Raw genomic sequence first — 18,364 nt, forward strand, 5'->3', positions numbered from 1 at the left:
CTTCACCAAGCAGCTCATTCTTTGGTGTAAACCTGTAATGTGGCTTTTAGTTTCTGATCCTATTCTGCTTGCCTAACGCGTGCCTGTACGTACCATCCTTACGCACCACATGCGGCAATTACTGCAAAAAAATTAAATTCAATGACATTAACCCACCGTAACCAGTGATTGAGTTTTGTACGTGTGATGACGCCAATTTCTGATCAAATTGGCAATTTGATTGTCCCACTTGGACACTGGACAGGCATTAACCCTTTGAACGCCACCCCTATCGTGCACGGCAATTTATTATGAAGCTTGTCGGAATACACGAAGATTGATATTGCCCTGCAGGCGCTCGCGTCAGTTGCCGAAAGGGTTAAACTTCTTCAGGCTATCTTTTTTAGGGTTCCGTACCAAAAAGGTACAAAAGGAACCCTTATGGTGCGACTCGGTCCGTCTGTCACATCGCTAAATATCTCGAGAACCACTTAAGCTATCGATTTGAAATACTTATGAACAACGCTAACCCAAACACATTGAAAGTATTATTTTGTTAATTTATTTTTATAGTGTCTATTTTTCTCCGTGAGCTTCTACGGATTATCGTCTTATCTATTGTTTAAAAACCGCAAAGGCGAGTGCCACTATGAAAAAATGGTCAAGCCGCATAGGTAGCGTTTATTGAATTACTACTCTATTGAGCACGGAATAAGATTCATTATGAACTAATACAGAATTCTAACAGAATAGCTGTCTGATCTCTATTGTTGCGTCTAAGGTAGGCGACTAAACGCTCTCAAACCAGCTTAACTTGTGACACTGCGATCCGAAACAAAGATACGTATTCGAAGACCTCGCTTGCACTGGTAATGCGAGCGCACGGCTAGCTATATAGCGCCAAGGAAGCAATGTTATGTTTCTCGAGGAGCAGGTAAAAAACAGGGCCGGATTTTCACACTTACAGTGTAAGTGCGCTCTCCGATAACGCGCCTTTGTATCGCATCTCGATGACACATCTTAGCCTGGTTCTGTAGCGTTCGACTCGACTGTATGTAGTGGATTAAATAAACACCAAAACGTGTGCGTTTTATTTATTAAACATATTTTGTACAGATTTAATAAAATAAAAACTTACATCTTAGGTAAGTGATATTAACGAATAACAATTGATGTAATATTTTAAGTAATCTGATTTAGTACTTTTAAGTAATAAAACTCCTTAAAATATTAGTCTAATACTTATAATAAAACTTTAATACATATAAAATAGAATATTTTTCTGCTCTAAGCTAGGAGGTTAGTATTTATCTTACTATACATATTCTTACTTTACATTTCTTCTATATTACGAGTACTAACTGCGTAGTAAGGATACCTAAACATGTAAGGTCAGGTGAGGAAAAGAGAAACATAGTTCATTTTGCTCGGAGCAGGATAAATCGTATGAGGATAGTCCTTTTACGCAAGTATTTATAAGTTAATTTTATGTATAATCCATTAGTTTTATTTTTATTATCATATTTTTATTCAGTTATCATTATGACATATACCTATTATATTTATTACGTCTTTTAGTATCTCTTTTTATTTTCCCTACAATTATTTATCTGCCTCCAGGGGTTCTCTTACTCAACTGTGATTTTCTACAAAGACGACTTAACAATAACATTTCAGAGTTCTTCACATGTTGGAGCACAAGATTATTCTATAACTTCAGTAAGGATTATTAAATTCTTTTAATTTAATGAATTTGTTAGGCTTCTCATGGTGAACTCGTACAAGATGTCTTTTAACCGCGTCGTGTCTTGGAAATTTCTTATAGCATATTTCACAAGCGTATGGCCTCTCACCAGTGTGTACCCGATAATGCGTTTTTAATTCGGCAAGGACCGAAAATGGCCTTTTGCAAACATCGCATGCATGTGGCTTACTTTCTGTATGAAGTCTTTGGATATGAACTGTTAAGGCAGATTTATGCCTAAATTGTTGCCCGCATACTTCACATGAGTGTTGTTTAAAGTCCTCGTGCACCATCTTGTGGTCCTGTAAATGTCTCTTCTTTCGGAATGTCTTCTGACAAATTTCGCACGCAAAAGGTCTTTCTTCAGAGTGCGTTATCCTATGATTTTTTAAGATACCCTTTGTTGAAAATCGTTTGCTACATATTTCACACATAAAATCCTTTGGTTCTTCCTTTTGCGTTTTATCCTGCTTTTCTTTCTGAAGATGTTTTTTAATATGTTTAGTTAGAGGCCCTCGCAGTGCAAATAGTTTGCCACAAATATCGCAACAAAATGGTTTGTCAGCAATGTTGTGTTTTTCAAATAAGTGTTTTTTAAAGCTACCTTTAAATCTGAACTTCCTTTGGCATAATTCACAGGTATAAGGCTTTTCACCAGTGTGTGTTCGCATATGTTCAATCAAATAGTCTTTGCTTTTGAATTGTTTATTACATGTATCGCAATCGTACGTTTGTCTTTTAAATTTTTCCGAATACTCTTTTTTGCATTCTGTGGTTTCTCCTGAACCTTCACTGTAATCCTTATTACCTTTCTTCTCATCGTGTTTCTCCATATGTTTAGCTAAAGTCCCCTGCAGCGCAAATAGTTTCCCACAAATATCGCAAGAGAATTTTTTATCCATAACTTGGTTGTGTTTGACTAATAAATGTTTCTTAAAGCTACATCTATATGGGAACTTTTTTTGACATATCTCACAAGTGTAAGGTTTTTCACCAGTGTGTACACGCATATGCTGAATCAAGCCAGCTTTTTGTATGAATTGTTTATTACATACATCGCACGGGTACCTAAAATCCCCAGTATGAATTCTTAAATGAAGGCCGAAAGCACTTCTTGCTACAAATTCTTTACCGCATTCTTCACATTTAAAAGGTTTTCCCCCCTTATGATCGAACTTATGACTATCCAATGCAGACTGCGTCTTGAATTTCTTATCGCAAACTTCACAAGTGAATGTATAGTCTCCAGGGTGATGTTTCAAATGAGTGTTTAAGTACTTTTCTTCTGAAAATTGCTTTTTGCATATATGACATGTGAAATCTATTTTATCTACTTGATTTTTTGATTCTTCTGAAACCTCTTTTTTGCAATCTGTTATTTCGCCTGGCTCTACGCTATTAGGATCATATCTAAAATGACTTTTTTGATGAACATTTAAGTTGCACTTAAGTCTAAACGTTTTATTACATATTTCACAAGAGTACGGCCTTTCACCAGTGTGAATCCGCATGTGCACAACCCAAGGACTTTTTTGTGTGAATCTCATGTCACAAAATTCGCAGGAAAATTTGAACTTCCCCATGTGTTGAGCGTAATGAGTATTTAAGTGGCTCTTTTGTACGAATTTTTTGTCGCATACGTCGCACGAGTAAGGTCTCTCTCCAGTGTGGGAGCGGCGATGGATCATGAGTTTTCTTTTCGCACATGGGTTCTGGAACCTTCTTTGGCATATTTCGCATTCGTAGACCTTACCGCGGTCGGAAGCAGGAGCCGACTTAGAATCGTCGAGGTCCGTGAGGGTCGGTTCCAGCATAAAAGTGACGTGGTTGGACGCAGTCGGAACGGGTTGTGCTGAAGGGCCTGATGGCCCTCCGTATATGGCCACTGAAATAATAAGAATAAACACTTGATATGGTAGTAGTAGTAACCATGAAAAACATACAAGAGATCCTACTTTGACCTTGCGGGTACATGCCTATTGAAGCCCAACCGCTAAAAAGAAAAGTATGTACTTTCTCGGAAAGTCAAGTTTAACAGCATGAGGAAACTAGACTATTCCCAGTTCCAGTTTTTGATCAAATTATAAGAACATTTGACGGTCACTGCCGTTAAATCTAGTTTTTTTTTGCTATATTTCGGTATCAGGTTGTTAAGTACTAGAAATAAACACGGGAGGAGACGCGCGGGCGGCGGGCAGAGCGCGACGTGATCGCATCACCTGTCAAGGCTCCAGACCCGTTTAGAATGCAGCCAGGGAAGTGCTAACATAAGAATGAAGATAAAATGCATGTTTGTTCATAAGTTAGATATAACATGGAATTCGTTCCTTAAATGACATGCTTTTCCAATAACTAGATCGCATTCTAAAAACACTTAATAGGCCACATTATGCAGTCACCAACGCACGATATGGAGAATGTAGAAACATACAATTTAGACCACACGAATGGCAAACGTACTCGGGTCGGGTTTGAGATGGTCGAACGCTATGAAGAGCTCGGCTGAGGGCAGCCTAAACCGTGCAGTCCACATGGCTCATGACTACATCAATATCATCATATACTTAACAAATATTCACGTGGGACTAACCACAAAATCACGAAGCCCAACCCAGGAGTATATTTTTTACGATTTTCATATTGGTCCCATAGGAAAACTTGTATAGTATGACCATCTCAATACATTTATGACATTCATGATAACGACCCCAAAATCACCCAGTATTTACTCTAAAACCTACGAAGTGTGCAAAAGGGAATATGAACATTTCATAAGTGTGAAAGGAAGAACTAGTTATGAATATATGTGACAACTTTTATGCCTCACAGCGGCCGTGATCCTCATCGATGAGGGAACCAGAAAGAAGTTTACTTAAATGAGTACACACCTGATACTACTTCGCCGTCAGCCATCTCCACTTCGGACCTCTCCAGCTTGATGTCGGCTGCAGAAAACAAGATTTTATTCAAACTTAAGTAAGAGACATTTACTTAATTTTAAGCTCAGAAATGCACCCTTGAAATTAACGGAGAGAAAAACGCGGTGTATCAGTTTTCCATTTATTTATGTCTTGAATACTTATTTAAGTTTACAAGTAATACACTCACGTATGATGGTTTCCTCTCCAGCAGCTCTCTCGAACTTGATTTTCATCTTGTTACCTGCAGCAAAAAATGGGTTCACGTTGTGGTCTATTTCATTTCATTGTACATTCAAGTGTGGCTACCACCAGTTTGACACTTAGTGCGAGCGAGATGTATAGAAAGTATGAGACTGTTAAGGCAGTCGTGAAGACTGTAAATATATAAATATTTGGGGACAATCCTACACAGTTGGACCTAGCCCTAATCTAAGCAAAACTTGTACTATGAGTACTAGGCGATTATATATAATCTTCCAATAAGGCGCGAAATTCAACTTTTCTATGGGAGGACAACCCTTCGCGCCTATATTTGTTAAATTTGCCGCCTTTTCTAGTTACGGAAATGGCTTGGCAAACTATACCTACTTGTATAGATAAATACATACTTAGACACACACACACGCAACGACCATAACTGCGGTATTTCCGGACCGGAACGACCTTCAAGAAAAGACCGATCTCTATAGTTCGTTTTTTTAGCATTAAAAAAGAGGTAAACAATCTTGACATGTCTTTTTATTGAAAAAAGCTTTTTAGGGTTCCGTACCAAAAAGGTACAAAAGGAACCCTTATGGTGCGACTCTGTCCGTCCGTCCGTTTGTCACATTGCTAAATATATCGAGAAGTAAGTACTTAAGCTATCGATTTGAAATTTGGAATAGTAATGAATAATGCTAACCCAAACATATTGGAAATGTAATTTTTTTATTTTAATTGTATTTATTATGGAAAATTCCCAATATAAAGAGGGGGCAAAATTTCAAAGTCTAGTTACTAGGCCAAGTGGGGTATCATTTGAAAGAGCTCAAATTGAACATTACAAAAAAAATTCTTTTTCATAGTGTAAAAAATTGAGTTATGAAGGAAAATGTGAAAAAAATACCATCCCCCCCTTATCTCCGAAGTTTCGAAAAATTTTTTTTGAATTTTTTACATAATAACATTATCATAAAGATTACAGGAAAAATTAAATCAGACCTGTATCTTAATAACGTTTTATTTAATTTACAATAATCATTTTGTAATTTAATTTGCAATTTAATCCCGTTGGTGTTGATTATAGTTGAAATTCCTATGAAGTTACACTGTATATAAATGATTTATAATTGTGACATATTTGCCGTAACTTATTTTTCAAGTGTTTTTCAGTTTAATGACACGTCAAAATAGCTTACCTTCTTACTAATGAACACTATTTACTACAAAAAAACGGACTATAGTGCCGGCAACGCACTTACAACCCCTCTGGAGTTGCAGGTGTCCATGAGCGATGGCAACCGCTTAACATCAGGCGATTCGTCTGCTCGTTTGCCTCCTATGTCATCAAATAACCTATTAACAAAAATACGCACGAAGCGTTTCGCTTCAACATTCCTTATACGAACTGCCAAGGAGTGGAATGCCCTGCCCGAGTCTGTGTTTCCGTATGAGTACAATCTGGGTCTCTTCAAGGCTAGAGTAAATAGGTACCTATCTCGTAGGTAAGCGTGCTCCACCGTAGACCGCATCATCACTTACCATCAGGTGTGATCGTGGTCAAACGCCTGCCTATACTCCATAAAAAATAAATATAACTCAGGAATAAAATATTCGTGATAAACACACAAATATTATACCCTAAGCGAGATTCTAACCCGGGACTTCCTGCTTCGTAGTTAGGCTAGGCTAGGAGGTTGTTGAGTTTGATTTGTGGTGGTGTGGTGTCGGATAGGTGGCAAACAAGCATACAGCCCGCCTGATGGTAAGCAGTCTCCGTAGCCTATGTACGCCTGCAACTCCAGAGTTACATGCGCGTTGCCGACCCTAACACTCCGCACCCTCGTTCCTCGTTGAGCTCTGGCAACCTTACTCACCGGCAGGAACACAACACTATGAGTAGTAGGGTCTAGTGTTATTTGGCTGCGTTTTTCTGTAAGGTAATTCCCCAGTTGGGCTCTGCTCTAGATCTGGAATGACATCCGCTGTGCTGCGCCCTACTCGTACCACACAAACCGAGATGACATTCACAATGCCCATATCTCTCTTTTGGACGTAGTTTAAGGACGTATCCCCGGATACGATCCAATCCCCCGATCCAAGGATGTACAACTCGATTCTCTATACCAAATTTCATCTAAAGCGTGTGGTTTGAGCACGAAGAAGTAAGATGGGCAGAGTTACGAACGAACTAAATACCTAATCTACTTTTGAGCACTCTGTTTCGGACCAGCAAGGTTGGGATATCTAGAAATAGTAATACTATTCTTGACCATCATATATTTTTTGGCTATAAACCTTTGCAAAAATAACACCTAGTATCACAGGGCCACTAAACAATTGGTAATCAGTCTCAGCGACGTCTGAGCGTAATAACTATTAAAGTTTAGATACTTTCGATCCTAAGTCAACTGTGGTATCATTTTCAACTAATTCAAAGATGTAGAACATACCAAATTTCATCTAAATCGGTTCAGCAGTTATTGATTCCCCATACAAATTTCCACCCTCTTTTCACACCCTTAAGATATGATTTTTGAGACAATAACTATCCTATGTCCTTTCCTGACCGGTCCTGTCTGGTATTCAAAGTATCTCTATACCAAATTTCAACTAAATCGGTTTAGCGGTTTAAGCGTGAAGAAGAATTAAAAAAGTTTATAAAAAAAAAATGTTTTAATTTCGGAATGGTGTCAATATGATACCTCAAAAACGATTCGGCAACCACGAAAACGATTTCTACAAAAACGATACCAAACTTTGCCTTCTTTGGAAAAGAGCTGATACTCTTCAAACTTCTGGGAAAGGAATATACGGTGGTTTCATTGCTTGCACAAAAAAAAAACCGCATCGAAATCGGTCCATCCGTTGGAAAGCTCGATGCCACAGACAGACAGGCATTGGTGTCAAACATATAACTAACACCCCCTTTTTGCGTCGGGACTTAAAAACAAGCCCAACACGATGCAAACGTACCTATAATATTGTAAGCTTCAGCGCGGCCGAAAGATTCGGCAGTTTTTGGCCGAAACATGATTTTTATGCCGAAACCGAAACTTCTGTTGGACACTACTTAAGTAGCGTGACGATAAATCTATTTTGTTAATAGGTTATCTTAAAATGTATACATATGATAGTATCTAAATACCTACTTACGATGTAAACCCTGACAAAAACAAGAAGTGTAGGTAATGCCACATTGAAAGGTTACAAGTTGAGTTACGGATCCAACCAATCCGAAAAACAAAATATTTAAGATATAAATGTGTAAAAAAATTACAATCTGTAAAAACAACACTTAAACCATAAGAAGCGCTATGGGGGCATTCCACATAAAGGTATACTTTGTCGCGGACGTGACGCGTATTATGGCAGCTACTTTAATAATCTGTATTATATACCGTTACATTTAAATCTAATGCCAAATATCGGCTTCTTAGCTTTATCAAAAGTGTCAAATAAGCGTTCGTGTCATCCACGATGAGGCGCAGATTTGTCAAATCTAACCTTTAATAACATAAAAATACATGTCAATGTGTACGCGTCGTTGTGAATGACACACTCGACACTTTGATGGGGGTCTACCGCGAAAAACGAAATTCGCAAATTGCGGGGATCTTTCTCTTTTACTCTCACTAAGAAGTAATTAGAGTGACAGAGAAAAATGCCCGCAATTGATGAACTTCGATTTTCGCGGTTATAACCCTGGAATGCCCCTTTGTCACCTCCATGCTCTGTAGGGCCATTGCACACCGCGTTTCATTCCACGAAGCGGTTTTTTTCGTTTGTCGCGATACTTACGCGCGGTGCAAGCGCGTTAGCAACGCGTCAGTATCGATTCAAACGCGCGTCGACGGCGCGTTAAAGAAACGCGGTATGCATAAATAGGCCTTTATATTCGTCATAACCGTGTAAGTACGTAGCCTTATCTTATCTCTGTTACTATTATTAGATATTAAGGATATCTCGAACGATCTTTTAGTTTTATTCTGTCAAGTGTTTGACAAGTGACAGATAGTTTTGCCGCGGTTTTGGTAAAATGTGACATTGACAGTTAGATTAGGACTGAGAGGAAAAAACTCAAGCGATTGAAGGAAGGATTTGTATTGTTTTAATTGTAAAAAACTCAAAGATAAATAAACTATTGTAAACTAATTCAGTATTTTAGTGAGACATCTAATATCGGAAGTGGCAAAGAACTGAAGAAATATCAAAGAACAAAAAAAAAAGGAAAACTGGGACAGGCCATCATGTTCAGAGTTCATGTTGACAGAGCAAACTGAGTGCTATAGTGTCTAACAAATCTTGAATCCTGAGTATTACATATATGAAAACATTTTACAGCATGAAATCATAGCTATAATGGCATATACCCATGTGAACAACAATGCTCATATGCTAACCTTAAAACATGCAAAGAAAGATACGAAAGTTTGGTTATTTAATATTGAGTAAAGCTTCATGTTAGAATTCTAAGATGAAATTGCAGGGTGAACAAGATGGGGGTTGGCATACCCACAAAGGCCTAATTGTTGAAGAATTATTGCACTCAAATATGCACTATGGCCGTGTGTAAAAGGTTTGGAGGTATAAAAATATATAATCACAAGATGAAGTGAGGTAAGGTCAAATTATAGAATGTTTCATTGGCATTCACATAATTTACAAGTAAGTATTGGTTTAAATAATGACATGTGAGTATTACTGCCAGACATAAAATTGACTAATACAAAAGATTAGTCGCTTTGAGGTATGTTTCCGACAGATCAAAATTGTTATGTTAACTGAATAATTAATATTTGTTAACATGTTTCAAATGAAATATATCAAGCCAGCATAGCCACTAAAGGCCTGTGTTGTCCAAATGGTATGGTTTTAGTAACATGTGCAGTAAAAAAGAAAAAAGTATGAAATTCTTTTACACATGAATTCTTGATGTTGACTGTATTATCAGAGGTAGTTAATTCAGTGATGAGTAAATAAGAATTAGGCCTGTTGTCTAATTCTTAGTTATGATACTTGTAAAAGTGGCCATTTATTAATTATTAGTTTTAGTTCTTTCGGCTCTGTGTTAATGAATCAGTCAATCAGGACACACATATTTATATATCTATGCATATAGAATTATTATTCATAATAATATTTTGTTGTGGAATGCAAATTGTGTCGATATTAAGAGATATCGACTAAGTCTTGGTTAGTCATGAAGACCTACTTACTCATACTAATTACTTGAGTGCAACCAAAGAATGTTACTGAATGCCTTGCTACAAGAAGAATAATATTTCAAGATTCATATTACAGAGTTAACTTACAGTGCAATAATTTTACAGTAGAATCTGCATATAATGACATCAATCGATCGTGACAAATATGTCATACTAAGTGGATGTCATATAAAACCTAGTTGTTGTTTATGTTGTCTTAATTAATCTCAAATTCCTTTATGAGAGATGACTTTTATTAATTTTGTACCAATTATCAACTTGTCAATTAGAATCAAAACTAAACAACTTAGACGCCAAGCATGCACCAAGCATCCTCGCGTAGAAAGTGTGGGGACTGCCATAAAAACCAGTGAATGTGTCAGCCATGATTTGATAAAAATAGGATAAATAGGTCATACTAAGCGAATTGTCACTTTAAGCCAAGTCATCTTATGCGATTTTGTTACAAGGAATTTTATATTCAAACTTTCACACAATAATTATGTCATAGTAAGCGGTTGACTAATAAATGGATTCCACTGTATTTATCTACATGACGAGTGATAATGTGGAGTGAGATGTAACATGTTGCATGTTGTGTGTTGTTAGAATCTCCAAATGTCTTCACAAATGGGTACTGCAAGTGCGTGATGGGTGTCCTCCCCGAACTGGATGGTGCAAGGGATTCTTTACAGTAAAAGCAATCTGCGGTGAGAGATGACTGCAGGTATTATGTCAAAAGTTAAGGGGATGCTGTATTTGCTGCTATAACAAAAGTTAAGTATACTCCACACATGTTCCTTGTTTCAACAAGTTGAAGTATTTGAAAGTTTCATGCAAGCAAATTTGTTGAAATCTGACAATGTCATGAACTGGTAATAAATTATTGGCACTAGATAAACACAAGTGCTGTGATATACATGCATCCGCTTCAAAAACTGCTAGTGTATAAATAAAATACTTATAATAATAAGTGGTACAAGACATATTTTTAATTACAAGAGTTAAAATAAAATAAATTATTGGTATATAACATTCTGTATGGAGAATTAACATTAAAAGATCATAATCATAATTTTTTTTTTTTTTTTTGTTTGTGAGAAATGCATTGACATAAATATACTAGACAGGCTATCGAGAACAAATTGTGTCCGCCATTTTCGGCGTTTGACATCTGTCACTAAGCTAAAGAATAAGGATAGCTGTGTAGCTAGCCAGAGGCGAAACTGTTATGACAACTGTTCATTTTCTGTCTACATATGCATTGTAAAGAATCTAGATAAAATGTATTGTATTTCCTTATAAGTGTATTTAAATTGTTTTACGTATGTGATACGGACGACATTAAGATTTATAAAAATAGTCATAAAGCTTTGAACTTTCTATTTGACTCTCGTACTCGTAGCAATTTTGATCAAATCGCACTTATAGCATAATATACTCTTTAAATATGAGAAGAGAAGAAACTACAAAAAAAATTACGAGATAAAGAGTAATATATCATTATTGGTGTAGGTATATAATTATTATTTTGCAAAGAATAAGGTAAGTAATCATTAGTACCTATGTATTACATCTGCGAGATGTAATTTATGCGCCACAGAAAATGGCGTACCACCGTGAGTGTTTAAAGTGACGTTTGAAAATAATCTAAATGAGCTTAAAACAAGAGCTTTTCGCATTGAATCTTTATTATATTGCTTTAATTACGTTTCTTGATATTATTAGAATGCATTTTCATAACGCACAAAGGCATTTTCAGTTTATTTAAAAAAAAAATAACTTTTTTTGTCACATGCGTGTATCACGCCTGTAGTCGGAGTCGTACTAAACCTAATGAAGTGCCGACACTTCATTGAGGTGTGGAAACATTTTGTTAGAGATGCCGACTCTAGTACAATGACTTAATGGAGAAATGGGTTACATTGCCGATAATTACTATTGTAACTAAGTTAGCTTGCTATAGCTCATACAGTATTGGATCTACAACTTAAGTCAAAATTTTGATCATATGTTTATTGACATTATTTAATTAATACAAGACCTATTTTTAATATGAGAGTTTGTGACTTGTCTTGTAAGTTTGCATTTTAATGCAGTCAATGAAATTGAAGCCATTATCATTTTTACAATGGAGAAATGGGTTACATTGCCGGTAATTACTATTGTGACTAAGATAGCTTGCTATAGCTCATACAGTATTGGATCTACAACTTAAGTCAAAATTTTGATCATATGTTTATTGACATTATTTAACTAATATAAGACCTATTTTTAATATGAGAGTTTGTGACTTGTCTTGTAAGTTTGCATTTTAATGCAGTCAATGAAATTGAAGCCATTATCATTTTTACAATGGAGAAATGGGTTACATTGCCGGTAATTACTATTGTGACTAAGATAGCTTGCTATAGCTCATACAGTATTGGATCTACAATTTAAGTCAATATTTTGATCACATATTTATTGACATAATTTAACTAATATAAAACCTATTTTTAATATGAGACTTTGTGTCTTGTTTTGTAAGTTTGCATTTTGATGCATGTCAATGAAATTCAAGCCATTATCATTTTTACAAGATAATGTCCCACTGCTGGGCACAGGCCTCCTCAGTTCATATTTAAGTAATTCGTTTTGATCAAACATTTAGTAAAAAGTATTTTGATAAATTATTAGAAAATATTTAGTAAGCAAAGATAGTTCAACCGTAATTTCAAATGTTGAATGAAACATGCTATGTTAAGCCGAACACAGATATTGTCCTGAGTTATGATTGCAGAATGTACTGGCAAGAGTCTGCACGTCTGAGCGACAGTGCGAGTCTGGACTTCTAACGCGAGGCTACACGTCTGAATGGCGGTACGAGTCTGTACCGCTAAACGGCTGTGCGAGACTGGACGCCGGAGCGGTGCACGGCCGTCGGAGCAATTGGAGCCGCTGAGCATAAATCGGCTACGTCACGAGACCCCTGATGCGTTTTGGAAGGCGCACGAGGCGCAGAGGTTCTGCGGTGCTGCTTGCTGACATTCGGGGGCGAGGGCTTTTCTTCTGAAGGCTGAACTGATAACCGATTGTGGGGATTGCTCGAGCGCAGTCCTATGTTCGATGTCGCAGATGGTCAGATCACTACTGGCGTGACCATAACTGTGAGATGAGCATTGCCGCCATTGCCAACGTCGTGATATGGTAGATTATGTGCCTAAGGTAGACCTGTTTCCTGTTATATATATATTAGGTCGATCCGTAACTGAATGATGTATTGATGACTGCACTATTGAAGCAGATGCTGCATTTGCCCTATTTACTGAACCTCATGACTTATGGAAATATATGTAGAATGTATATAGCTATGTTTATAGATATGTTTAAACCTGTAACATACTTTGACTTTTTTTTTATGTAATTGTTCTCATATAAGCGATTTGGTGTACACTGTAAGTTTGTATTGAAAATGAAATAAATAAATGTATAAAGTAGGTACACAAAATTCAGATATTTATAGAATTACAGGTGGAAATAGGGCAGTTAACAAAATAATAGGGCATAAGACCGACACAAGGAAAATGCAAAAATGTCCAGGTTATAGATTGTATACAGTCATGCAAATTTAAAGTATAGCATTATGATGATTGATATGTTGATGATTCAGGTTTAGCAGATTATTCAAAATATTTTTTTGACTTTTAGATGATACAATATGATATGTTGATTGATCTGAACAAAGTAACCGATAGTGAGAATAGTTAGTGAAAATATAATTGTATGCCTGAAAAGAAGGCCATTCCACCTAACCTAAGAAACTTGATGTACTTAGTAAAGAAAATGAAAGTCAAAGAAAATGATTTTAGTTTATGAAAACGTCATGTTTATTGTTGTCAAAAGACATTCAAGTACTTATGAAAAGATTTAGTGTTGCCTTTTTTGCTGTTATTTGTTGGTAAATATGGATAGACTGAGTGAACCGGTTCACCCGTCACACTAAAGACTGGTGCGGTTTGGATTTAAATGTCACATCAAGAGAATATCGTTAATATTGTAGGCTGAGTGACCAGGTTCACGGCTACTCTAGAGATTACTGTGGCTTAGAATAAAATGTCGCACCAGGTGAATATTGTTAATGTTGTAGACTGAGTGACCAGGGTCACAGCTACACTAGAGATTACTGTGGTTTAGAATAAAATGTCGCACCAGGTGAATATTGTTAATGTTGTAGACTGAGTGACCAGGGTCACGGCTACACTAGAGATTACTGTGGTTTAGAATAAAATGTCGCACCAGGTGAATATTGTGAATGTTGTAGACTGAGTGACCAGGGTCACGGCTACACTAGAGATTACTGTGGTTTAGAATAAAATGTCGCAGCAGGTGAATATTGTTAATGTTGCAGACTGAGTGACCAAGTCCACGGCTACACTAGAGACTAATGTGGTTTATAGTGAAATGTCACACCAGGTGAATATTGTTAATGTTGTAGACTGGGTGACCAGGCTCATGGTTACGGTAGAGACTAATGTGGTTTAGAATGAAATGTCACATTAGGTGAATATTGTTGATGTTTTAGACTGAGTGACCAGGTTCACACGACTGCACTAGCGACTAGTGTTGTGCGGAGTGAAATGGAAATGTCACCTCAGATGAATATTGTTGATGTTTTAGATTGAGTGATCAGGTTCACACGGCTGCACTAGTGACTAGTGTGGTGCGGAGTGAAATGGAAATGTCACCTCAGATGAATATTGTTGATGTTTTAGACTGAGTGACCAGGTTCACACGGCTACTCTAGTGACTTGAGTGGTGCGGAGTGAAATGGAAAATGTCACCTCAGATGAATATTGTTGATGTTTTAGACTGAGTGATCAGGTTCATACAGCCGCATTAGTGACTGGTGTGGTGTGGAGTGAAATGCCATCTCAGGTGGATATTGTTAATGTTTTGGATTGACAAAGGGGATATACACGGCCGCATATTAGAGACCAGTGTATTGAAGGGTGAAATGTTACAAAATTTTGCGTAAATAAGGTTAATTAAACAAATTCATGATGGCACATTAGAGACTAATGTATGAACTTATGTATACTCGTGTGGTTCATTGAAAAATAAGGTTTTATACTGTTCAGTACCTGCTAGATTGAGTTTGAGGACAAACTTCTAGATTATCAGGTTGGCCGAATATTAGATATTAAGGATATCTCGAACGATCTTTTAGTTTTATTCTGTCAAGTGTTTGACAAGTGACAGATAGTTTTGCCGCGGTTTTGGTAAAATGTGACATTGACAGTTAGATTAGGACTGAGAGGAAAAAACTCAAGCGATTGAAGGAAGGATTTGTATTGTTTTAATTGTAAAAAACTCAAAGATAAATAAACTATTGTAAACTAATTCAGTATTTTAGTGAGACATCTAATACTATGAATCCATCCGGGCCATAGCAAGTATGCTCCTTTCCATTCCAAATGGTTTTATTTTGTCACTGCTTTACTCAACATAAAAGTGTATTTGGTTTATGTTAGATACAGAAAACAACTCAACAACTTTATTTATGTTAAATATGTACGGTTATATAGGTTATAATATATAGGGTATTCGTATATTAAATAAGTTATGGCCTCCATAGACTCCTGTAGTGACCCTACCTATGAACCTTCGAAAAGTTCGAATCCTGCTAAGAGCATGTATTTGTATGTTTATCATAAAATTCACAAATATTTTGTTCCAGAGTTATAGATACTTTCTATGTATTAAAATATTGTCATCTAGTAATCAAATCAAATAAAGGCCGGGTTACTGGTTGATTTATGTCCGATATTTATTACTAGTTAAACTACTTATGATTCCATAAAAAAAAAGTGTTAAATAAATTTCTCTATTGTAATAAAAGAGATTTTCAGAGCTGCTGAGGTTACAATAATGCCTGTAGTATCTAGAACTCACACTTCTAAACTATTCACCAATCTAGTACGTCTTATAGCTTACTGGCAGTGAGCACTCCCTTGAGCCGCGCGCGCAGCTCTTCCTGACTGCGCTGCACTTGCAGCTTGAAGTCGTTCGCGTCGCGCAGCCGCACCACGCACACCTCGCAGATCCCGCACTCGTCATTCCCCATGCCAAGCTGAAAGTTACAATTATAACTGGTTATTTAATTTACAGTTTACCATATCTAGGGTGTTTGTAAAGATGACATAGAGTACAATAAGCCGCACCTAAGTTACTTAAAAATAAAACGCACTGCTTGCTTTTATTGAGGGATAGGTAGGACCATTTTGTCTCATAAGGTGAATAAACTTTTATAGTGGAGTTCAATAGATGGCAAATAATATAAATTATGTGACATAATTGACAGATTTTGTTAGCATTTGACATATTATGTGACCGCGGCCAGAAAACGTCCTTTGTGGCTTGCCATAAAGACGAGATTGCTTGTATCTTTATACTAATAACCTGCCAAGGCGTCCTTATGGCAAGCCACAAAGTTGGACGTTTTGCCAGCTGCAGTCACATATAACCTAACATTTTTACAAAGACATCATACATTATCATTTCAAGTAGAAAATTAATAATTCAGCGTCCCACTGCTGGGCACAGGCCTTCTCTCATGCGCGAGAGGGCTCGGGCTATAGTCCCCACGCTAGCCCAATGCGGATTGGGGACTTCACATACGCCTTTGAATTTCTTCGCAGATGTATGTAGAAAATGATATAGTTAAAATATTTGAATATATAAAATGTTTTTAGTACCTTTTACTGAAGCAAATTTTGTACAAATATCAAGAACTCCTAACCTAAATCACATTCTGGTGATTGTGTTCTTATTCTGAATTAATTTTACTCCCGCAATAATAATCAAGGGGTGGTATCCGTATAATTAAAAGCATATAGTATTATAGGTCTTCCCACTTTTCTCAGGCGGTTGGTAAAGAAGTTACGCAGTTATTTTCTTATTAAAGGTTACTGAGTTTTTAAATGAAACTACAGTAGGCAGAGTGTACGTGGTTAGGATGGGCGAGCATTTCATCACGCCGTTGCTATCCCGCTGTTGTCATAGATTTAAAAAAAATTGTTAAATATAATGCGGAAACCACTTTAATCTGTTTTCGGCTGGTTTTTTGCCCGTCCAGATTAAAGAGGTCCTATTGTAGTTTATATCACTTAATAAAAGATTATTATTAGCGGTATTGTAGGCCTTTGAGTGCCACGTCAATCAAGCAGTGATCAATTGTGATGGCCCTTTAAAGTTCATTATTGTTGCCCATTGAATCCAGATTTTTTTTTAAATATTCATTGTTATAATAATTGTTATAATTCAGTGTAATTTTATTTGTAATTTTATTTTTAAGTTAGTTTTAACTTTAATCTAGTTTTATTTTGACATGTAAACTGACTTTATGAATAAATGAGTATGAGTATGAGTATAATAAACATCCTTATTATTACATTATAACTTTCTTAACATAATACAAATCAGGTTCATACAGCCAAGCCTCAACCAGTCCTCAGCTGGCCACAATAATCTTGCCCTGTCACCGGCACCACCAATGGGACAGCAATATATTTATGCGCATGTAATAGAGATACAAACAGGCGGGTCAATGTACGAAATTCTTTATACCAAGCATCCTTACTTTAGACATACATAGTTACTACAACACAAAAGTGAACAAATTTTAGGATGAAATTCTAATAGCAAATGGGCGGAGATAGTTTTCAAAACATAAAAAGATAATTATGCGTCATCACAGACACATTAAGCATAACTATCAAAATAATTATTTGAACAATAGAGTTAGGTCAAGATAACTCTGCAACGATTATGACAGCACAGACTTTGCAAGTGTTATTTATACGTCATAATTGCATAGAAGATTGACGTTTAAAATAACACTGTGGATCTGGGCTATCATAATCGCTGGACTTATTATGGACTTATCTTGGTTTAACACTATCTACGAGTAATAACAAGATCGATAAAGTTACTATCTATACTTACATTAATATCGAAGCAGTCTTTTAGCATGTCGTAATATATCTCTGTTTTACCGAGATGTCTGTACAGCGTTTTAAGTCCCTTCTCCGGCGGGCGCACCAGGCAGCAGCTACACGAGTGCAGCTCCTCCATTTTGTAACATGTAAATCACAACAGAAGCTTACTTAATCTATCTTTGTCTCTTAAGACAGACAGGGAGATGTTATCGATCGAAAACTCGAAATCGGGGAGCGACCGAGCAATGGCGTCATCCTGTTCAATGTCCGATTGTAATCTAAATGACATTGACGAGAGTCTCATTGCCAGCTAAAGTTTTCGCTAAATTCAGTTAT

At 36.6% G+C, this 18,364-nt stretch overlaps 1 protein-coding gene across 1 annotated transcript; it reads right to left on the bottom strand.

Moving 5' to 3' along the window:
• Window positions 1–1,057: 1,057 nt before the first annotated feature.
• On the bottom strand, window positions 1,058–18,301 carry LOC133531658 (zinc finger protein 665-like). The gene is made up of 5 exons (XM_061870003.1): window positions 18,036–18,301; window positions 16,026–16,161; window positions 4,832–4,885; window positions 4,612–4,668; window positions 1,058–3,608 (listed from the first exon to the last, which is right to left on the bottom strand). Exons 1-5 carry the CDS (start codon window positions 18,162–18,164, stop codon window positions 1,696–1,698), a joined length of 2,289 nt encoding a protein of 762 aa, XP_061725987.1. The 5' UTR covers window positions 18,165–18,301; the 3' UTR covers window positions 1,058–1,695.
• Between the last annotated feature and the right edge of the window lie 63 nt (window positions 18,302–18,364).

The sequence above is a fragment of the Cydia pomonella genome, chromosome 25 (assembly GCF_033807575.1).
Source record: "Cydia pomonella isolate Wapato2018A chromosome 25, ilCydPomo1, whole genome shotgun sequence".
NCBI lineage: Eukaryota > Metazoa > Arthropoda > Insecta > Lepidoptera > Tortricidae > Cydia > Cydia pomonella.

Excerpts from the sequence above, each read along its gene's own strand:
- LOC133531658 (XM_061870003.1), bottom strand. The coding sequence starts at position 18,164 with ATGGAGGAGCTGCACTCGTGTAGCTGCTGCCTGGTGCGCCCGCCGGAG. Across the intron at positions 16,162-18,035 it reads AAGACTGCTTCGATATTAAT|CTTGGCATGGGGAATGACGA; the intron begins GTAAGTATAGAT and ends TGTAACTTTCAG. Across the intron at positions 4,886-16,025 it reads CAAGGGAGTGCTCACTGCCA|GTAACAAGATGAAAATCAAG; the intron begins GTAAGCTATAAG and ends TTTTTGCTGCAG.